Raw genomic sequence first — 24,136 nt, 5'->3', positions numbered from 1 at the left:
CCCCTTCCAGGCCCCTCCACAGAGTTCTGTACGGGGGATAGGGTGGAATCTCACCAGACTGCTCTGTAATCTATTCAATGTCGAAATGAAAACTCTATTATACTCCTCATTTCAAAAACCTCTCTACAAAAAAACCGGTAAATCCGAGTCACTGGCCCGTATGAAATATAGGCCAGAGTAGAAAACCATTTTTTCTTCCTTCAAAAACAATAACAAAATCTAATTATTTTCACAGGCAGACTCAAACTTCCACAAGAATCAAATTGTGCTATCCAGTGGATCCTTAGTGAGTACCATGAAGATGCACCACACACATACACACACAACACACACAGCACACACTCACACACACACGCACACACACACACATACACACACACACACACACACACACACACGGTGGGGGGATAAAAGTTCTACATGCATATGTGCTCTGAAGACATCGTAAATATAACTGGATCAAAAGAGGCGGACTAAAATGGTAACTGTGATAATAAGGCCACTCGGAAACATTTTGTCAACGGTGATGACTTCAGTCTTAAACATAAAACCCAGAAGTTAAGAAGGGGCTTCAAGAACCCTCGGGCACATATGTACTTATAACAGGTGATGGTGCAAACCATGGTACTGTGTCAAGTGCAGTCCTCTGTTTCCACAGTTTCTGTGACTAACGCCTAAAGCATGGCTGCCTCCCTCTCTCCAAATAAAGTGGGCTGCTCCCTCCTCCTCCCCCTCACATCAGGGAAGAACGGCTCTTTACTTTCATCTCTTCTCAGTTTAGAACACACACGTATGTACACACGTGCTCACCTGTAAGGGTTCGAGCTGGGGGTAATTAACTCGATGATGTGTACTTCCTTTTCATGGGGCTGACTGGGCAGGACACAACCTTCGGCGGCTTTGGGTTGAAGGTACTCGGCAAGGTAATTGAGTGAGAGGAAATTCTTCCCTATGTTACACGTAGGAGGAAACACTTGATCTGAAAGTAAAGACAGGGCATTTGGTCAGACTGGTGAGTTTATGGGACCAGACTGGAAGGGAAGAGGTGGTAACATGACTAAGGCAAAGTCTGAACCAGAAGCCACAAGCCCAAAGGGACCTCGTCGGTGGCCTCCTGCTGGCCAGGGCTAGGTGGCTTCTGTTTTGCCTTCACCCACTCCTTTCTTGTCCCTGTTCATCTCCTTTGACCCCTGCTATATCCCACTCTTTTCCATTAGAGTGGTCCTTTGTCTTTGACTCAGGTCAGAACCATCAGTTAGGACTCTGTCCCTCAGAATCTGATTCAGGATATCAGGTGGGACTCGGACATCTTTCCTTTCTGAAGTTTTGTAGATAATGTAACTATTCCGCCGAGCCGGGGAGTGTAGCTCAGTTGGTAAAGTGTTTGCCTAGCATGCGAAATGCCCTGGGTGCCATCTTCTATGAAGTCTGAGGCCAGCCTGGGATACAGACCTTAATCTCAAGAAACAAAGCAACAACAAAGATCTACAGCTATGAGAGAAAACAAAATCATGGCATACACAGAAAAATGTATGTAACTCGAAACCTATGTCAGGCTAAATAATCGAGACTCAGAATCTCAATCCTCTCTGTCTATTTTCTCCAGATAACCCCAGTCACTCCTGTGTTCCTAGACCATAGCTCCTCCACTGGGCTGCAGACTTAAGACTGTCATCTTGCCTACCAAAAGGTCCCGACCTACCCAGGTATTTCCGGGAGCACATGCAACATTGAATCCATTTTTAATCCTATAGGCTTGCTTCTCCTTGGGTAATTGTAGCTTCAATACAAGTAGCTATTGGTTCTTTAGCCCACACATCTCATGCTTTTATAAATACCACTGGCTGAGGACTGCTCACTACCTCCACCAGGGAAAAGATATCCCAGTCCCAAGACTCTGAAGACACTCCTCCGTGACACATGCTATTTACACAGCACTACACCTGATGGGATTTCCATCTTGTGGCTTAAATGTTTAAGCAGAATCTGAGTGAAGCTGCTGGCACAGTGACAGCTGGGACCAGTGTCCAGGAAGTTTTAGGTGAAGCCAGATTTTCAGAAGGGGAATTAACCAGACCTGGCACTTTAGCGAGACAGACTTGTGTCTTTTAAATTTTAAGGACAGGGTGCTAGGGTTCACCTCCACATGGAAGGGATGAGCTTTCAAGGTTCTAAGGTTGGGCTGACACTCCCCTCCCCAACCCTCTACAGCTCACACTGGGGCACGGCAACAACCCCCAAAACACCTCAGAACAGGGGGGCACTACGGCCCCCGCTTGTGTGATTGCTGCAAGAGAGCATTGGCTCAATCCTCCTGCATTCTTTTCTACAAACCTCCTCCAAGGAAACAGCCCACAGCTCTTTGGAGCGGCCCTCCTCCACATCTGCTAAGGGTTTTTCCAGATGTGCAGATAAAGAATGCATACTTCACACAGCTGCAGCCCTGTGATGCCTCCCCCCTCCCCCCAGCTCACAAGACAGAAAAAACGATATCAGGGCTGTGGGGCTGAAATCTAATTGAGAATCAGGAGGTGTGTATGGGCCAGAAGACACAAGAGACTCGGACTTCCTGGGCCTGGGGCTTGCACTTCCCACACAGGTGCATCTAGCATGCAGCTGGCACACAACAGATACAAAGTATCAGCTTCTTGAGTCCACCAACAGAATGTGAAATTTGAGACAAACAAAGATGTCCCCAGGTTGGTGAGCCAGTAGGAAAAGTTTAACTGCCTAAAAGCTGCGGTTATTAAGGGTTCCAGTCCCACATGCCACTGTCCACCAAGCTGAAGGAGCCAATCATTTTTTTATTGTGTGGTGACTCTCAGCTCAAGTGCCTTTCCACATGGTTGGTATAAAAACTTATACTAAGTGCCAAAGGGAACCACAAATGGTGATCTGCAGGTAGAAACCTCTTAAGCTTGGTAGAGACCTCAAGGGTATCATGACTAATGACCCCGAGACCCAGAACCATCTACTCTGAGAGCAGTAGGCACCTTGGAGGTCATGCAAAGGCTCCATTTTCTGCCGTGAAGACCTGTGCTTCAGATATGAATCTGTGGCGCTCCGATTAGAACCGGCAGTCTTCACTGGGCTCCTTCACTCTGTCGATAGTGAGTACCACTGCGGGGATGGCTCATGGAAACATAATTTGCCAACCCCATCCCTGTTTCTAATTTAGCTGGCCAGGACTGAGCAACGAGATGGTATTTCCAACAAGGTTCTCAGTAACAGCGGTGCTCCTGACACAGCAGCCACACTCTCAGAACCAATGGGGCTTGAACAAGAAGAGACTCACAGCTAGGGTCCCTGTTTGGAAGGCTAACCAGTCATACAGATGCAAAGTGATCATTGCTAATATTGCCTGGGGTCTCCCAGCTCCTCTCTCCCCGAGATGCTCCCTTCCTTGACATGGGCTAGTGACTTGGACCCAAAGTCTAGAGTTGAGTTTCAGGGAATCCTAGATACTCAAGGAGTCAACCAGTTTTCATCAACCGGGCACCAGGCATTTTACTTGTGCTTCTCCTTCTCGGTGTAAGCTCAGCTACTAGAGTGTCACAGCTCCTGGGGCAGGTGATCACTGTGCTGTTCCCATTGTCAAGGAAACAGAGTCCAACGTTCCAAATGCTTCCACTCCAGATTTTCTTGTTCTAACAATCCAAGAATTGTCCTCCCTTCATCCCTTCATGCTACTGGAGTCTGCTTCAGACAGACAGGGCGCTGGCTTAGGGCATTTATTAAGACATGTTTTAAAATCCCTTTGTTCCAATGAGGACTGACGACCACAAGAACAAACTTAGGCTGTTCAAACTCCATTCCCCTCAAAAACCCTCCTCAGGCCAGCGAGCACTTTCCAGTCGGCAGCTCACCGCATTCTGGGGATGAGCTTATGTGGCTCGTAAGGTACAGCATCAGGTAACAGCATCAGGAGTGAGAAATTCTACAGTTGAAAACTGGCTTCGCCACTTTCTAGTAATGTGGATAGAAGCACATCCACTTATCCCTCCCCTAAGCCCTGTATAGATAACAGAAACAATGTCCCCTTCTTGGACATTGTGACAACTCCAGATACAAATCTGCAGGTAGTCAACACACCAATGGTGCCCAACCTTTATACACCAATGGTGATTTACTTTACACACCAATGGTGGCTCACTTTTATCACACCAGTGGTGGCTCATTTTTACTTTAAACCAGCCCAGATCCAAGATGGGGGACCAAGCATTCAATATCCCCCAAGCCCTGGATAACATCTAAGGAGGAGATGACAGATGCCATCAGATTTGACGGGGCAGCTAAAGAGCTGTAACACTGTTTACACCTGACGACCGCAGGTCCCGTTCATGCGGATTATTTCCTAGTGACTTCTGAGGGTGGGTGGGGTCCCAAACAGTGCAAACTAAACATGGTTTTAAAAGACTTAAAGAAAATACGCTTTCAAAATTGGGTTGTTGGGAATTTTATCTTTCTTTAAGTCACAGAACTTAAAGTGGTCCAACTCTTACCAAAGCCTATAGTTCCTTTCTTCAAGAACTTGTCCTTGTAACAAGCATTAGTACTAAAAATGTATTTGAATACTTTCCCCTGTGTTAGTGACTAAAATGTAACTGATTTCTGAACATCAGAAACGGACACTGTCTTGAAACATTTGTAGAATAAGAAGTAAGAAGCTGCCTCAGCTGTCTAACCCATCCTTGGTTCTTCAGCGTATCCCCTGACACTGCTGTCCCTTCCCCAACACTTGGCCCCTTGCTTATTCTGAATTCTGTGCTTGTGTGTGTTCTAAATCCTACATAACAACCTCCTTTTCTCTCGGCGTCACTACCCCCTACCTCTCAGCTGGTTATAACCAGTCTCATTCCTGCAGAAGGAGGAGGAGGGGGTGGTATGGAGAAGAGTAGTTCTCATGACGCCTATTAGGTCTCTGCCAGTTCCAGGACTCTAGGATCTCTCTGAGCACTGGACTCAGAAAGGCACACAACTGATGGCTATAAATCCGCCATCAACAGAAGCCATGTAGCATTTACCTTCTCCCACTTTAATATAGATGTTTCTTGCTATCTTGAGTTCGGTGAACGAAGTCACTGCTCCATATTCCTTTTGGGCCCAGCGCAGCAGATGTTCATTTTCTTGAGGGAAATTCCTTTCCTCTGTTTCTGCTGTCAAGGAGAAGTTTCCTGATGGAAACTGGACCACAGAACCCTCCGAAACCTGGAACAAATAGAACTGGATAGTTAACATGACATAGTTACCCAGAGTCAAACCATTATTAGAGGAAGCCCTGGCTAGACTTAACCATCGTACCGAGTTGGTCTCTTTTCTCTGACATGCGGGCAGATGTGACAGAAGCAAGCTCTCCAAGAGCTGAATCAAGCAATCCCAAACCCACTTCTCCCAGATAACCCAGGCAGGCCTCCATTAAAGGCCAACCCTCTGAGTACCTCCAGTCTCCATTTCTTTTGTTGCCTTGTCTGTGGACTGACCAGGAACGCAGCACCTCTCTCAACAAATACGGATATCAGTGCCATGCCTGGAGCTGCACATTTAGGGGAAACACAGCACCTCTCTTGACCACGACGGACTTTAAAAGTTTTTAGCTTCCCAATCAGTGAGTACTCTTTGCACAGTGTTCAAAGATTCTAGATTGGGTGCTATCTATAACCCAGGAATGATTTAAAGTCTTCAGGTGGACTACAGCTTGTATGCAAACACTATGCCATTTTATGAGAGACACAAACATCTGTAGATTTTGGTACAGGGAGGTGGGCCTGTACCACAATCACGTGACCCAATGTCACGTGAGTCGATTGTGCCAGAAGTCATTACTGTGATGTGTCGCCTGTCACAGAGGAAGCATTGATAAGTGTGCAAATGGGTTTCATGGTCAGGGCAAGTGATCTCAAAGTCTGATGAGCAGCTGAACATGGCTTCCACAGCTGTAACATCTGCGGACAGAGTCACCCACGGTGAATACAGTGAGAACAACTTGCAACCCGTTTGTGTTTTCCCCAGCATTAACATAATGAATGGCTGAGGTGTCTAATCTTCTAAGGTCTCCCAATTTCAGGTTTCTCAGCAGGAAGAAGAATGTGGATAGCAGCTCATTTAGTTAAACTCCCAGATTCCTACAGGAATCGTGAGGTTGAGAGGGCGTCAAACCAACCCCAAGAAAGCTTGCAAGGAGGTCTATGTGGACGTCACATTGCTGTGGACTACTCAGACCATCCCTGGCCTTGCATAGCACGGTGTATAAATGATAACACACCAAAAGGAGGAGAATCACCTGCTGCTGGAGTGTGGTCGGCTGACCCGCGGGCCAGTGTGTGAGAACTGCTGGCTAGTGTTTATAAACTGGTTCGTTCTTACCAGTGTCAATGTGAACACCCAAAACCTAGGCGACAGGGCTCACGAATCTCAAAACTATACATGTCACACATCAAACTTCATATTAACTATTTGTTCTTAGCAAACCCCAAGTTATTTATCAAGAGGCATTAGACAGCCACCCGGTAACAGCGAACCTTAGAACAAAAGGCAAGACGAGGGTAGGAGCTCTCAAGTGGTTCCCTCACGCACAACTGTATTTCTCCTCTTCCCATGAGCAGACTGGTGCTTGCTCAGCCGCTGTGATATGCTCCAACCCTTTCTACACAATATTTCACGCTCTCATATACGCACACGCATGCACTCAGATAAGTTGCTTGTTTTGTGCCCTTGTTATGCACCAGCCCAGCTCTAAACACTTGATCTTCCTCCTCTGCCCCCCCGGGGGGGCTAGAATTATAGGCGTGTGCCATCATGTCTGATACACACATATTTCAAATGCTGATTTGCTCTCCGAACCGCCCCATGATCTGCGCCGCCATCATCTCTATCGTGGCTGACGTGGACCGTGCCTAAGGAGCTGCTATTATCCCAACACTCGGACTCTGCCAGATTTTCCAGTGGGCCCAGCGTCTCTAGGTGACTCTGCTTGGTCTTGTTAGGAAACACCTCGCTCAGTGTTCCACAGTGTGGGAGGCAAGCACAGACCCAGTGTGGGGACCTTGCCGGTGCCTCTCCACCGGTGACTCTCAGCCAGGGACGATTCTGTTCCTCAGGGGGGCATTTGGCAATGTCTGTCAAGAAATAATTTTGATTCTCATAACCAGGAGGAGGTGACGCTGGTATCTCATCTAGCCATCCTATGATGACGTGTGGAGCGGCTCCAACAAAGAATTATCCACAGTGCCACTTCGTTGAGTCTGAGCAAACTTGCTGAAAACGCTGACGGTACACGCTGGGAAGGCTGCGGCAGCGACCATGGAGTAATGACCCAGTGTCATTACTTGACATTACCGAGTGTCATTACTACCCAAATATTGGCTCCACTCCCCAGGATGAACCCCTAGTCACCCCACTTTAAGGTGCATATCAGGTTTCGATCTTTCTTGTTTCCATAGTTATTTACTTTGTGTGTGTGTGTGTGTGTGTGTGTGTGTGTGTGTCCCTGGGCGTGTATGGAGGTCAGAGGACAACTGGAGGGGTTGTCAGGCTTAGTAGCAGGCACTGGGTCATCTCACAAGGCCCTGTGAGTCCTTAACGTTTAAGGAAGCCTTTCTGGTCTGTACTGGCTCAGGAAGCACGAAACCAATCATCAATAAACTGGGTATAAAAACTATGTCCTAAATAAACACTAGCTGCCCACCAACTATGAGTCAGGCACAACCACCAGCCCTTCGAGTGCCTCGAGTTACAGGTAACGATGACTCAGTCCTTGGTCTGCTCAAGGGAAGCCAGTGTCAAAGGTCACCAACCATCTTCTTGCCTCTACTAACCAAGCCACTCCTGGGTATCTCTGCGGGGGTGTGGCCACGCCCCAACACCGAACCCTAAACCATCTTCACCAGATCTCGTGACTTTAGCCCCACAGTAAAATCTTCTTGCTGCTGGGAAGAACTGACACATTTTTATTCAGCTTCTCACTGAAAGAATAAAACCCACAGCAGGGCAGGGTAGGCCTTGACCCATGCCGGCATCGATGTGCATGTGAAGGTGAGGATCCTGAGATGTTCGTGGTTTGCCTCCCTTTTCGTGCTATAGACGTGCAACTTAACTCTGGGTTTCAAATGCATTGTGCAAAGCAAACTCCCCCCCCCCAGAGTGAACGAAGAGATGTGTCACACTGGTGCATTCCACGGGCAAGAAGAACAGTGCAACAGGGAGGGGTACACGGCAATGTGGAATGTGGCCTGAAGTCATGAAAGAGCCACGTGACGGTGGGGCTCAAGCAGGGGCCGCTCCTGCTGATCGGTCCTCCCTGCCACACACCAGCAATGCTGCCCCAGTGTAGTTCTCTCCAAGCAGCCCCAAAGTTCATAAACTCAGAGCTGAGGAATTTGGAAACGGAGTTAACGCCACTCCTCAGGCACATTCCAATACAGAGAGAGGGAAGTGGCCAGGGGCAGGGAGGTGTCCCTGACTACAGGTCAATGGAAATTTTCTGCTTTCGAAAGTGGTTAGTCAGCGTGCTCTCCCCTCAGCCACCAGCCCTGTAGGCCCTGCAAAGGCCCCTCCCAGCCATGGTGGAGTTGTAGATGTCGTGCACGGGTAGCTCCCACAATCCTTAGGACCAGAAATGGACCAGAATTCCATAGAGAAAGAATCCTCAGAGAGACTAAGAGTCTCCCTCAGCACCAGGGCAAGACCCACGCATGAGGCTTGGACTTGCAGTCACAGCAGGCTTCTGTTCCAACTCCTCCAGAAAGAGCCCCACACTCAAAACTGACAAGTTCCTTTCCTTTCCTTCCCTTCCCTCCCCTTCCCTGTGTGTGTGTGTGTGTGTGTGTGTGTGTGTGTGTGTGTGTATTGTGTATTGTGTATTGTAGTAGTAGTAGTAGTAGTAGTAGTAGTAGTAGTAGTAGGCACATTTGGCAAGAGACAGATCTGGAGGTCAGAGGACAACTTGTAGAAGCCAGTTATCATCCTCCACTGAGGAGACCCCTGCACCCTTGTTTGATAAGCCATCTTTCAAGCCCTACTCTCTTATCAGCCAATCCCATTCCTTCACCAGTGTTCCATATTGTAACCTGGAAAATCTTCCTAAAATGCAAACAGGTGATATTACAGAACAGCATCCTTTTACAAATACATAAAATTTATTTAATGAGAGTACATTGTAGCTGTCTTCAGACACAGTAGAAGAAGGCATCAGATCCCATTACAGATGGTTGTGAGCCACCATGTGGTTGCTGAGATTTGAACTCAGGTCCTCTCTGGGAGAGCAATCAGTGCTCTTAACCGCTGAGCCATCTCTCCAGCCCCTTAAGTATCTTAATGTGGCACATAGCTGGGGAAGAGGCGAGTCTCTGCCCCTCCCCCTCTATTTCATACCACTCTACCACATGCCCAGAATTCAGCCCAGAGAACCAATCACTGCTGTAGAACAAACGACCTAATGCTGGGCCTTCTCTCTTCCTTCCCTGCCTAGATCACTCGGCTGTGCCCTCCGCACCTGGCCAACAGGCTCCTTTCCTCCATGCCCTTCTCTGTGAGGCCTTCCATGCTCCCTGTTCTCCTCAGGGCCTCCTGCCCATCCCTGCCCTCCTATAACAGTTCCTACATACTGACACACCCGCCATCTTCCCTTGACACAGAACACCTGAGGGCCAAGGAAGCAAGCTTTCATTGTGAATTTTGTCAGCTGGTACAGTGCGTGATGCAAGGCAGGGTTAATGATTGCTTGTTGATGGGACCCTTCTTGATGTCACTTACAGGAAAATCACTTTCACCCCAGAGTTTCTAGCTTCCCCGCCTCCCCCAGAAAATGACTCTCAGCCAGGCTTTAAAGCTAATGATTTTGGTTTCTCACCTAATAACTCTAGCTAAAGACCAATTATTAGAGCGTACTTAGCAGTTCCGTGTCTCCACCCACTGAACTTTCCTCCTGCTTTCTAATTAAAACCCAACCCCCTGACGTTCCCTGACATGACAGACGTCTTCCTGTGGGAATGCACAGAACGCTGAGCTCCAGGGAGCTCCACTCTTAGCAAGGGCCCGTTGAAGGGACAATCACTCAGTTATTTTGTGATCTAACAAATCCAGGGAAGCTGAGGTACACCTGAGTCCCTTCCTTACCAGAATGTTCTTTCCTGCTCGAACTGTACACAGCATTGGTATTTTTAAATTCAAGTTATGCTACCAGATTTTTTTTTTTTTAAGAGCAGAACATCTCTCTATCTGCCAAGGTTGGGAGTTTTATTACAAGAACTTACGGCGAGGCTACAAGAGCCAAGTCTATTATTTTTTCTGGATAAGATTCAATAGCCTCGTCCAAAAGTACATGAAAAAAAAAGCCAGGAGGCATCCAGCCTTTTGTTTCCACACCTGTGTTGGAGCTTTAACTCTTCAAGTTCCACACAGACTCACTCACATATGCCTTGAAGTTGAGCTCACGAGCCCAGGTGAAGGCTGTCCCTGGGAGACTCTACAGCGTCTTCCTGGAAATGTGCTTCTTCATGTTTGCACTGAGCTCATCAGGTCGGCTGACTCAGAGGTCCAGCAGTTGCAGCACACCCTCCCCGAGTCTGTTCAGTCGCCAGTCAGGGAAGAAGAGGGGAGCTCTGCTGTGGGCAGTGCTGTGGCTGCTCAATACCTCCTCTAGTTCTATCCTCCCATTTCTAGATTCCGCCCCACCCCAACCCACTTTAAGGTGAGCACCCCAGATGCACATTCAGGTTTCAGCGGACCACAAGTGACCATCGGGTCTGCCTTTCCCTCTCATATCCCCTACTTGAAGTTCACTCACATGTGGTCCTTGGAATTCAGTCTCACTTAAACCTGCCACACTACCAACGGCCCACAGCACTGGCAGATCTGGGTCCACCATCTTTCCTTGTGTATCATTTCTATTGTGTCCATCAGGTTCCAAACCCCTCAGGATGTATCCATCTATTGTATCCATCCCAGTCCAAACCCTTTAGGATGTATCCATCTATTGTATCCATCCTGGTCCAAACCCCTCGGGATGTATCCATCTATTGTATCCATCCCAGTCCAAACCCTTTAGGATGTATCCATCTATTGTATCCATCCTGGTCCAAACCCCTCGGGATGTATCCATCTATTGTATCCATCCCAGTCCAAACCCTTTAGGATGTATCCATCTATTGTATCCATCGCATCCAAATCTCACAGGATGTATCTGTTTACTCTGCCCATCTCTCATCTCTTCCTCTGGAGCCTGGAACCCTCACCCACATGGTGCAGGGGGCACATTCCAAGCACTTGGGATGTGAAGAGGACCAATAAGACAGTAAGTGTCGGAGAGAATGCATCTTGAAATTCAATTGGCTGGCTGTGCCTGCCACAAATTTTGTGCTGAAGAGGATTTTGAGGCCATATTTAGGAACAGAGAAACAGGAGCCAATGTTAGAGTGTATGTACTATGAATGTCAGGGACTCTGGGAAGGCTATCTCGATTCCCATTTATAAATTATTCAATAGGACAACCACTGACTGCACATCGCTAATGAGAATCTGAATGTTGCTAAATTGACCCCCATTGAAGATAAAAGATACGTACCAGAATTTGAAGGTTGGTTTTTGCTTTTGATTTTTTTTTAAATGCCGTGTGGTTAAGCATTACATGTTTAAATATTTTGTTGAGTGAATTAGTTATATTTTTACGTATTTATATTTAAAATTATACATGATTCCAGTTTGATTTCTAGCAGAGCATCTTCTTCCAATATGACCCTAAGGAATAAACGCACTTATAGGCTGGTGATGCACATCTACCCATCTGATTCTTAGACTCAGAACACAGATCAATGATAAGAAGACACCCTGAGCTAGTGACTCCCCCAGTGTAATCTTCAGACCACTGTATGTCAGGCAGAAAAGAGTCAACATATAGATCCCAGAGTGGTGGGACGAGTGCCGTTCTTACTATCCAGGACGCCAATGCATCACCAGGAACACTGGTCGAGGCCGGAGACTGATTTTCTGATTTGTTTTCATGGTGGGGGAGACTGAAGCCAGGGATTTTTGCCTGGCTAGACTAGTGCTCTGCCACTAAGTTACATCACCAAGTCTGCAAATGACCTTTGCTATTGATTTTACTTATTACACATTCTTTATCAATTTCACCCATGAATTAAATTGTATCTACGTCCCTGTGTCCCCATGGTTCTGTTTGTTTTTGTTAGTGTGCATGTGCATGGTGTGTGTGTGTGTGTGTGTGTGTGTGTGTGTGTGTGTATGTATGTGTGTTTATGTGTGTGTACTCTTAACCACAGTAGGCATGTGGAGATCAGAAGTTTGAACAAGACTGCTGCTCTGTGACCAAGTAGAAATCTCTTCCTTACATTGGTGAAGGAGGGGGAAAAAAAGCCCAAAAGGAAGAAAGAACTGCCACATGGTGGATGGGACCATCATCTTGCATGTTTAGAAAGAAGTGGTTCTTGCAAAATAAGAGAAGCCACAGCTCCACAGAGATAAAGAAAAGCTGGCTGAGACCTCACGGGGAAAGCTGTTCCAGGAATCATCACACGGGTGAACTCCTCCTTCCCTCCGAAAAACCCTCCAGTTCAGGCCTGATGCACTGGAGCCTGGGCTAACAGCTGGGTGAGGACTGGAAATCTGGCTTACAGGCTCTTGGGGCTGCTCAACTCACACAGCCACCCTTGCCTGTTTGCATGACTCTGGTGGAGAATCCACACAGTAAAGATGAGCTTCTTGGCCGAACCCTGCCCTGCCCCACCATCCCTTTCCTTTCTCTATGCCTCTTCACTTTCAGCACCCCACCCCCACCCCCAAGGAAGCAGCACCCTCAGGGAAACAGAAGGAGCACTGATATTACAGGTAGATCTCCATGAATTTGGGGATAGCCTGATCTAGGTAGTAAGTTCTGGACTAGCCAAGCCAGCTCAGTCCCAGGGGGTCGGGGGAAGGCATGAAAAAGGTGGTTCCTACCCCCCACCCCTTCCCTGGAATCATCTCTGTGCCAAGGCAGGATCTGCAAATGGGTCTGGGTACCTCACGCCTCCACAGAAAGACATCAAGGAGATTATACTTGGATGTTTTGTGTGCAGGGTCCAGCAAAATTAAAACCTTTCAGGACCTGAAAGATTTACCTCAAGCGAGCACCGAACCCTTCCTTCTGAATTAAGAAAGTCACAGGCTCCTTCTACCCAATCCCCAAGAGGACTGTACTCGACCATTTCCTTCGAAGTCCCCGTGAGGTAAAATTCAATCTGAAACCTGTTTTCTATTAGCATTATGTCATGACTTGATGCTGTTTTAAAAGGGATTATTCTAAAGAAATAATAACATCCATGCCCATGAACCGACTTTCGTAATTTGCAAACTAACATTTGTGAGCCGTAAGATCACAGCATTTGCCAATCATGCATATAGGAAATGCAAATTCATATAACTGGGTTTTTTTTTTCTTTCAGTTCTTGGGTGTTTTTATTTTGTAACCCAAACCAGGTTATTATACTCCAATAAAACGACTTAGAACATACTTGACTGTTAATTTTTCTCAAAGCGTTCACCATGGCCGTCTTGAGACATTTTAGTTTTTCCTGACATGTAAGATGTTGAAGGATGGAGATTGACTGCTCTGTGTTCTTCACATGCCACAGGCTGTGCACAGCACGCTGGACACCAGCATACATAACCCAGTCAAGGGGATGTGCTAATCCACAGGCACGGTGCAGGAATGGAACGGTGGGCATGAGGAAGCACGGTTGGCTACAAGGAGAATCAAAGCATCTCACCTCCAGTTTGAAGATCAGGCTCACCAACCCCAAAGTAATCAAGGAAGAACCCCAGGCTAGCCAGAGATATGCCTGGGTTTTACAACATAACACCCTAGATTTCTGAACTCACTCCCTCACCCTCTATTGCCTTGTGATATCGAAAGGAACTTGCCAGGCATGGCGACTGTGCCTTTAATCCTAGCACTTGGGAGGCATCCACAGGTAGATCTCCATGAATTTGGGGACAGCCTGATCTATGTAGTAAGTTCTGGGCTAGCCAGGGCTACTCAGTAACACCCTGTCGCAAACAAAATCAACAACCAAAGAGTCACTTGAGTTCTATTTCAAAGCATATTTATCACCGAAAAGGTGCTTTTCAGGAAAAAGGAAAGCATTAGCAAGGAGAGGAGAAGGTGGAGGAAGAAGAGGAAGAAGAGGAGGAGGAGGATGAGGAAGAGGAAGAGGAGGTAGACCTGGAGGATCTTGATGAGGCACTATTGGCTGTTGACATTGTTACTATTATCTACCATGCCCCTTAAGCTGTGGCCATCCTCCATTTATACTTCTAGGAACTTGCCACTGTGGAAGGCTATTTTTCCTCCACATCTAAGGTGCCAAGCCAAGTTGAAGGACACAACATGAAGTTTTACAAAAGCCGGACAGCAGATAGGATCTTAGAGGGCCCTTTATAGAGATCTTCCCGTTCATTCTGGTTATCTCTTACATGACAGGAAATAACAGTTCCAAGAAACTGGAGGACCTCCCCATGCCCCGGGATAGGCAGCAGGGCTGACAACAGACAGAACTGGGAGCTTGTGTCAGGCACTGAACAGGCAGTCCCTATATGGTAGGGTCGAGCCTCCCCCAACGCCAGGCCCCACAGCAGCTCAACACCAGGAGGCAAACACTCCCACAGCCTGGGTGTGAGAATTCTGCTAAGTGAATCCTACACGGAGTCTGCTTCTTATGGGCTGGAGAAAGGCGCTCTGAGACATTAAATGAAATGCCAGATCACACAGGGTAGCCAAGGATGAGCACGGATTAGAACGGCCGGGCTCCCCAGACCACGCTCCTCCCACGTGGGACGGTGAGCACTGACTGCCTGCAAAGGCCATCTCCCTTGGGTGAGGGAGTCTGCCCCAGGTCCACTGAGGTTGGGTGGGGATATTTGTACAAAAGCTTTGCGAGCTGCAACAAGGGGGGGAGCACAAGGTTTCACAAAGGACCCCTGCTCTTCTCTGCCTCTTCTGGCCTTCTGTATTATTTCTTTCTCTGAATCTCCCTCCCCTGCTGCCTGAGAAACCGTGAGAGGAAGGAGAGGAAAGGGACATCTGGGGACAGGCAGGAACGACTGTGTCAGACACAGATTATCTGGCTGGAAACCAGGTTGAAGTAAACATAATCATCAAGTAACCAATGACTTGCATATGTTGACTAGACCCCATAGTGGACAGAGCACTCAAGGACGCCAGGCGTATAAACGGGAGGTGTGAAGACAGACACTATTGCACATTCTGTACATCAGCTTGGCTTGGGTCCTGTGGTAGCTTAGCATTGGCAGGTCAACAGGATCTAGAATCACCCAGCAGATGGACTTCTGTGCAAGTCCGTGAGAGATTTTTCTAGATTGGTTTATCTGAGGTGAGAGGACTCATCCTAAATGTGGACAACACCGGTTCATGGTCTGGGGTTGCTGGCAAAATCTTAGGAGGGAGTGTGGAACTCCAGCCTTCGCCCCTCTGCTCCCTGACTGTGGATGCATGCACTCGTCTGCCTGGAGTTCCTGCTGCTATGCTACCCTCATCATAGACTGCGTTTTCAAACAAACAAGAGAAACTCTTCTGCTACACTCGTCTGGTGTTGTTACAGCAACAAGACAGACGACCTACACGACTCCAGTCACCTCAGTCCCTGCGTGCTGTTGGGAAGGTGCTTTGTAGGTATGACTAAAATCCAGAACTCTAAGGAAACATCGGTCATTGGAATGACCTGGCCCAGGTGGTGGAAAGCCCTTAAGAGCCAGACAAGACTGCCCTGAGGAAGAAAACATTCCAGTTGTAGATCTTAGCTTTAGCGCATGCCCACAGGCATTGGTTCTCTTCCAGCAACTTCTCTCTGCGTCTCCAACTCTCCTTGCCTGTCCCCACCATGGTGCAAGCTGATTCCTTGCAATAACTTTTTGTGTATATCCCCTATAGGGTCTACTTCTCCGAAACTCTGGCTGGCACGGTTTCTGTGAATTGCTGATACAGGCCTCGGGAGAAATGGAGCTGTATGTTCTGGCCCACTGATCAACCAAACCCAAGAGTGGTTAAGGAACAGAGAGCCTGAAGGACATCTCCTTGGGGAGAAGCAATGGAGAAGGGGCCGGAAGCCAGGCACACTGGTTTGTGTCCTTTGGAGCTTCCAAGTTGGTATTTTTATGCCCCGCCCCCATTTTCTAGTTTATAATCCACAGTCTCCGTAGACAACCAGGATGGTGCCCTCTGCCAAAGCTAAGAAAACTGAACTAACGGACATTTAAGCTTGGTGATGAAACGGTCCCTGAGATGCTAAGGGTATGTGTGTACTAATTAAGCAAGGCGGCTCATGGAGCTGATCCAAAAACAGTCCAACCAGGAGCCCAGAGGAAACGTGTACTTGGAGAAGGGGTCAAAGAAACAGCTTCCAAACCCTTGGTGGAGCGGAGTGCCGCAGGGCCCTGTACCTCAGTTTCCAAGTCGTTTACGACAGACATTGTCAAAAAGAGGCCTTTGTTTGCCCTGAAGTTCCGTTCTGAGGCCCTAATCTTGGGATAGCCATTCGTGGCCCCATGCTAGACAAGAGACTTATGGAGGACAGCATGGTTTTGCCCTCAGATCAGGCAGTGTGGCTTTTCCCAACAAGGCCCCAGTTCTCTACTCTGAGGGATGCTGTTGCAAACACTTAGCCAAGCTCCTAGGCTTTACGTGATATAACCGCCATTTAACCGCCATTCAGAGACGGTTTGTCCCCACGCATATTAATCTCTCAGTCTCACTCCCTCTAAGATAACGACAAGCGATACCTACATGAAATTTATCTTTAAGAAGTGCATCCTACAGTAACAGTTCTATGACAACAACAGTGGCACCCACATCACAGACTTGTTACAGAAATTAGATAGAGTAATGTACGTTAAGTACCTCGAAGCATTCAGCACCTGATTCATACTCTTTAATACACTTATGCCTGCACAGCCTCCAAACATGTCACGAGGGCTGTGAGAGGCTCACGGGCCACAGTTCGCTGCTCACCAGAGGAGGAGCTTAGCCTTCTTATCCAAACTTCTAAAAAGGGATTTCTTTTGCCTGCGTTCAAGGATCGAAGCAATGCCAACCTATAGCCCTAGAACTCTAGACTCTTAAGAAACCGGGAAAGGGAATAACACTCGAAATGTATATAAGAAATACTCAAGTTAATAAAAAAAAAAAAAAAAAAAAGAAAAGAAAAAAAAAAAAAAAGAACACTTTCTCAAAGACAAAGATAAAGGGACTGGAGAGCAAGTAAGCTACCATCGCTGCGGGCTTTAGCCAGAGGCGGCAGGTGCGTGAGCCCCTGGCTTTGGCTGTCACCCACAGTCCAAAGGGTATCCTCCTGACCTCCACCATGGGGTCACTAACAGATCATATCTGCATCAAGGACTCCAAGCCCTCTGGGGGCAATGGCAAAAGCAGAGTTTAAGATACAGATTCTATCCCACATGTAGCTATGATGAAGTGATTTCTAAGCCAGGAAACTAGGTGGGAAGAATCGGAGATGCAAAACCTACATTATCTCAAGTAAAGTGGGCGATTTCTACGTACCCAGATAGGAACTGAACCACGCATGCTGCAGCCATTCCCTGAAATGGGCCGTGAGGTAGCTATGGGAGCCTCGCCACAGCCTCACCATCTGCACCCAGGAACAGCCTCATGGTTTCACATCAGCATCCTAGAGCCTCCTGGGAGAGTTCTTCCCCTCCTCTCATTATATGAAAATAAAACACTCTGCAACTTCCCTTAACAAAACACTCGTTTTTCTGACCAAATAGCTCTCTGGAGGTCATCCACTGTGTTGCCCATAGCACCAGAGATTAACATTTGACACAAATGCGGGTGCCTGGGAAGGGCAGATGCATTAGATCACCAGATGAGCCTTACTCCAAAGCGCTAAAGAACCTCCTTGGACTACACAAGAAAAGCCAATCTTCCCTTCAGTGTACTCAAGTTTGTTTAACCTCAATTTGTTGAATGAAAGCGAGGCCTTCACAGGGCTGGGGCTGTGCCTACACACAGACATGACACAACACACCAGGCAAAGCCAGGAAAAGTCCACAGTGGGTGAGTCCTCCCGGACAGGAAGTCTTGCTCAGGAAACTACGAGAGGGCAAACCAGGGCTCCGGGGCCACTCATCTACTGGCACCTTCCCCAGCATGTCAGGACAAAAGCTTCTGCAACCCCTCTCTGGACCAGGTTTACCAGCTGAAACTGGACTCTCTCCAATGTTCTAAATGCCAGTGACATTTGGGAAAGGCTCTCTTACCACAAAGGGGCAGAAACTCATTCCTAGGAAATATGGTAGTTGACTGACCCCAGCTCATGAAAGGCTCGTCCCTATATAATTACGTCTCTTCGGGACAAGCCACAAAACCAACAGATAAGCAGCCTCTTGAGAAGAAACGCATGGGTACACAACCACTTGGAATCTCCTCGGGACACAATGAGTCATTCGGCCAGAGATATTGAAAAGAACCACCACGAATCTGGAAGTGTTTATTTAATCTGCCTTGAAGAGAGAATTTATTTGGGGAAAGACTTCACTGAACGATGTAGTCAGGTCCCTGGGACACAGGGGTGACACCTCTATCCTGGCGGAAGGCTGTGTTTGTTTGCAGCTCCCCAAGCCATCTGCCTACGTACTGTGTTCCACCTCCTGGAAGCTGCTCCCTCATCTGCACAGGCAAGAGGACAATTCTCATGTTCTCCAACTTCTGGGATTGAAAACGACGGTACCTTTTTATACTGACCCTCAACTCCCAATATTCTAGCTACCACTGCTGAGCGGTAGGAAGCTCTCACTCAGCCTTCCCTGTCAATCCCTGGGGTCGCTGCACTCGGGCAGAAAAAAATGGACGCCGAATCGGTGAACAGTTCACACATCACGTAAGGTTTGCTAATTTTGCGGGCTCTCATGTATGGGAGCAGAGCCGCCAAAGAAGGATGTTAGAAAGATTTTGTTCTTTTTAATGCGATACCATAGAACCCAGGGGTTTTTCGGTTTGTTTATTTTTAAGTTCCCTCCTCCACATGCAAGCTTGACTGAGTTATCCCCAGAGCATTTTTGGACACACCAACCCTCGGTTACACATTGCTTGGCTTCATGGACCGGTAACAGCCGCGCATGCGCAGTTAGGCCGCGCATGCGCTGTAGTAGGCTGACTGCCCGCAGTGCAGCCCTGAGCCCACATCTGGGGCTGTTTAACAACTGATTGGAAATTTAGCCTTTTGATTTCCAGTTAAATACTAGGCACAGGAAAACAAATAGCACTTGTTTTCACCGAGTCTTGTCAGGCATCCAAAATGCAGTGCAAATCAGAGAACTGCCTGTGGTTTGGTGGCAGAGGTCCAAAATACTTGGCCTCCCCACCCCCTCCAGTTTAAGGAAAAGGAATAAGCCAGATTTTAGCAATAAGGACGTTTCAATCACCCTTCCCCCCTTCTTTGGGGGAAAACAGGGCTGTTTTTTAAATATTCAGTGTGTTCCTGGTATTAATTTACATTTTTCATTAGGATTAAGTTTTGATTTGTTTTTAATCCAAAGCCAAAGAATAAAGTTCAGTTTCCCTCACTTATTCCAACTGCCGTGCCTTGGTATTTGCTTGGATTTGCTGAGGAGGGCAGGGTTCATATTGCCATCTTCTGTTTCCAATTAAATTAGGATATAGTTATCTTACCAGCCGCATTATCAAAGCATCAGAGGGGGAACTTGGGAGATCAGCTTAATCCAAGCTCTTTATCTGTGAGGGGGAACCGAGCCCTGTGTAGCACAACCATACACCGTGAGGTATAACTTGTTAGTGATGAAGCCAGAGCATGCTGAGGAGAGTAAAACAGAAACCTGGCTTACCAGAAAAAAAAAAAAAATACAGGACATCAAATTAAACTGGAACTTTAGCTAAAGAATGGATGGATTTTTGTTATTATAATTATGTCTAAAATATTGCACAGGCATACTTAAGCAAATTACTTATCTGAAATTCAACTTTAACTAGAAGCCTGTTTTTTTGATTTTTTTTTTTTTTTTATATGACAAACCCTGGTCACTGTGCTGTGAGACCAACATCTACCCCCTCCTATCCCCATCTGGCTGCCAAAGATATCCACATTTTTCTTTCCTGATTTTAATGATAAATGGCTGGGAAAAAAGAAATCACAGGACAGAAATCCCAAGGGAGTATAACACTGGAAGAAGCACTCGTTCTCTGAGACTTTCCTAATCTTGGGCATCACCATTTCCCGCTTTAACTAGAGTACAAAACAACTAACTCCAAAATGGATAGGCTAGACCAGATATTTTATGTTGTTAAGAATTAGTCACTAGGGCGTGTCTGTCTGCCTGTCAGTCCATCTGTCTGTCTGTCTCGTTTCGATTTATTACTGTTGTTATTTTATTATTTTACTCTTAAAGACAAAATCTCATTACAAGGCAGTCTGGCCTTGAGTTCTAGATCTTCTTGCTTCTGCCTTGTAAGTGCTAGGATGGCGGGGACATAGCACAGCACCTCCTCAGCCTGAAAATTTCTGCTTATGTTAGATTGTGACCGTGAAGGGGGAAAAGAGCAAACAAAGCAAGGCCTGAAATGACCCTAACATTAATAATTATGTTATATATATATAATATTTATATGTATATATGATATAAAAGCAAGGTTTAAAATGACCCTACCAATAGTAGTTATAACGATATATAGAATATTTATGATATAAGTGACATGTAATAGCACAGCAATCACATATAACAACAGAATAATTATTATTAGTGGGGCAAAGCACAAGGCCTTAGCTCTTGCCACCCACCCTCTGAGGGTTCTGGGGGTCAAATTCAGTGTGGGTCCTTGTACGTCAGGCACCTTTAACCTGCTGAGCCATCTTGTTGGCCCACGAGATGAAAACAAATGCCCCACCTCGGGTGGGCAAGGAATAAAGTCAAGTCACGCTAGGTTTTGAGGAATCCAGTTTGGAGCTGAGACTACAGTTTAGCACCGAGTCCATGCTTAGGGTGCACAGGTCCTGGCTCAGCTCCCAGCACTGCCTGAATCCTGTCCACTGAGTCACTCAGTCAGTCCAGCTGTGCTTGGAACCCAGGGACGTGCACACATCAGGCAGTCTTTTACCACGGAGCAACACCCCGGGCTCTTGCACGATGATCCCCACAGGTTTGGTTTGGTTTGGTTTGTTTCCTAACAGTTTTAGGGATGATGTAGCAGCAGTAGAGGCTTTAAATAATATCATGCTTTCCAGTTCAATGCTTTTAATACGTGCTCAGCATGTGCTGCGCTCACCACTACGCCACTCTTCCTCTACCCTTGTCTCCTGAGAGACCGCACACCATTGTCAGTAGCGAGTCCACACTGGCCTATCTCCCACATGCCCCTGGCCATGGCTTCCAGTCTCTACAGATGGTAGATTACTTTTTCCTCTCAGGTGATGGACATCTGGGCTGTTTCTATGGATGTTTGTTCTTTCAAGTGACTTTGTTTCGGACATATGTGGGTAGGGACATTGGGCATAAAGAACTGTTATATTCCCACCAGCAAAGTAGAGATCTTTCAATCCCTCTATATCCTGACAATCCTGTTAGAGTCTCTGTTTTGTCTCATAGGTGGTCAGTGCTCTGATTGGTGGGTTTTCCCTCATGTTCTGTAGTGTTCTGCATCTTGTATATCGTTTTCTTCTGGTCACTTGTGTCTTATCCTTGGAGAAATGTGTATTCAAATTATACACACACACACACACACACACACACACTTTGAGACAGCGTCTCATGCACCCACATGACCTTAACATAATCCCTCTGCTTCTACCTCTTTGAAGGCTGGGACAACAGCATGTGCCACCGCACCCAGTTACATTCAGTGTTGGGGATCAAACTCAGAGCTCCACCCATGTACAAAGCAAGCACTCTACCACTGGGCTACATCCTCACCCCTGAAGGCAGGATGAGTTTTCTTTCTGATTGCACCCAGGGACAAGCTTCGTCTACCGAATATTCTCTGGACTGCCAAGGAAATAGTGTAAGGCTGTGACAACTCCGTCATGAATGTGCACATGTGTGACTTGAGCATCTTGAAACACTTCATCCATCCTGTTGCTAGGTAGCCAGAGAAACTGGACGAAGCAACTGGGCATAAAGAACTGCGTTTGCAAAGAAAACTAAATTCCCCTGCCCCTCTGTGCCTGGCATTCTTGTTTGTGCTGTGGGATTAGGAATGATAAACTGGCCAAAGACAGGTGCCTCTAAAGACAGTGTGATGATAACATAAAAATAAAGGCATTTTATATTTCAAAAATCAGCAGCTGACATTTTGAGTATCATACATCTAACGAACATGGCCAGCTTAAGTCACTTAGGACCATGACTCATTGATTAGCATTCGCAGGTAGCTGGCATCATCCAAACTTTTCTTATCCTACTTAAGAAGAATGAACAACCATTAAAGTATTAGTGCCACAAAGGAAAGCTTGGAGAGAGTCATGTGACCCCTTCACCATTTTGTGTTAGAAGAGCATGAGGCACGTATCCTGGACTGAGGGTCAAGGGACCATCCTTGGTCCGAAGCTGACTCACTGGGTAATCTTAGGGCTCAGCTTCCCAGGCCTACTAAAGTTCTTGGAGAATCATTCCATGGATGGACAAACTCCACAGATGGACAAACCAAACGCCTGGCCTTTTGTCATCACAAAGACAGTGATGTGGATGAGGGACATGAATGTTTTCCAGGTCTGGAGGAGGAAGAGGGGTCGCCAGGCTTTCGAGACATCTCACACCCCCCTAATTTGATGGAGCAGCAGGTATCTGCTGACCACCCAGGCCATGGAGAGAGAGTGTAGACAGGAGAAGCCTGAAGGAGGCAGAGCTTGGGTGTCCCGGGATCTCTCCCACAAGTTGCCTCCCAACGCTCCTCATTTTGGGCTCGTTGCTTGCCCTGCAATGTCCTTATAGGGGATTAACTCCAAATAAGGTTGATATTAAGTTTGTGTACTAAAATTGTCTTCCTCATCAGTGTATGTTCAACTAATGGTCAGGACGCAATCCTTACAGCTCGTAAAGTAAACAAATAACAACAAAGATAGCTTCTCTTCTAAGTCCCGTAGAGTGGCAGACTAAAGAAAGAATCCGAAAACAGTAAGCACAGTGTGTGTGGCCTGCACTGTTCACGGAATACACAGCCCAGAGAAGTGGGAACATTAAATCTGCAGCCAGCCAATGGAGTTACTCACAGTTACAAATGTTAATGTAATCTCCTTCCCAACCACTCGTTGCTCTCACAGGGACAGCAGAAATAGCAAATGCGGGGACCTTAGCAGTGGTGAGCGCTCTACTCAACATTTATTTTTTAAAGATTTGTTTACTCTCCTGTATTTGAATACACTGTCACTGTCACCAGACACACCAGAAGAGGACATCGGTTCCCATCATAGATGGATGTGAGCCACCATGTGGTTGCTGGGAATTGAACTCAGGACCTCTGGAAGAGCAGCCATTGCTCCTAACCACTGAGCCATCTCTCCAGCCCTGTACTCGACCATTGATGTGCAGTTTCCTCACATCAAGATGCTTCCTTCTGTGGTGTGGGACTGCTGTTGTTCACAAATCACAGCTGGGAAAAGTCAGGTTTACAGAGACAAATCTGCCCAATCACAGCCTGCACCACAGCAGTAGAAAGAGGATCCGCTCACGATATATGCTGCTATCCTGACTGCCGAGGTGGTCACTTCTTTCCAGTTCCCCAGGGCCCAAAAGGTGCTAAGCACAAGAATTAGATTTAAAGCAAGAATTTTATATTTTATTTTATTGGTTCTGGCATTTGAACACAGGGCTTCATGCATGCTAGGTGAATGTTCTACCTAATCAAAGGCCCTCGTTCACATTTTAAAAATTTTGAGAAAGGACCTGAACTGCCAAAGACACTTTTGACCTTACTAAATAGCCCAGGGAGGCCTTCAACCTCCAATCTCCTGCCTCAGCCTCTACAGTAGCTGAGATCACAGGCCTGTGCTGCCAACCTCAGCATTTATCTATCTATCTATCTATCTATCTATCTATCTATCTATCTATCTATCTATCCATCCATCCATCATATCTATCTACCTACCCATCTATCTATCTATCT

General features: G+C 46.9%; 1 protein-coding gene across 4 annotated transcripts in view; it reads right to left on the bottom strand.

Annotated features, from left to right (window-relative positions):
- Nucleotides 1–24,136, bottom strand: part of Tgfbr3 (transforming growth factor beta receptor 3) — a 175,976-nt gene that overhangs the window by 43,935 nt on the left and 107,905 nt on the right. For all 4 annotated transcript variants that reach the window (NM_017256.1, XM_039091791.2, XM_039091792.2 and 1 more), the window contains 2 exon segments: nucleotides 811–979; nucleotides 5,025–5,208. In NM_017256.1, coding sequence (NP_058952.1) covers nucleotides 811–979; nucleotides 5,025–5,208 — 353 coding nt within the window.

Source organism: Rattus norvegicus, chromosome 14, assembly GCF_036323735.1.
Source record: "Rattus norvegicus strain BN/NHsdMcwi chromosome 14, GRCr8, whole genome shotgun sequence".
Classification (NCBI taxonomy): domain Eukaryota; kingdom Metazoa; phylum Chordata; class Mammalia; order Rodentia; family Muridae; genus Rattus; species Rattus norvegicus.
Note: the sequence above shows the minus strand (reverse complement) of the source record. Positions and strands in the feature narration are given on the sequence as shown.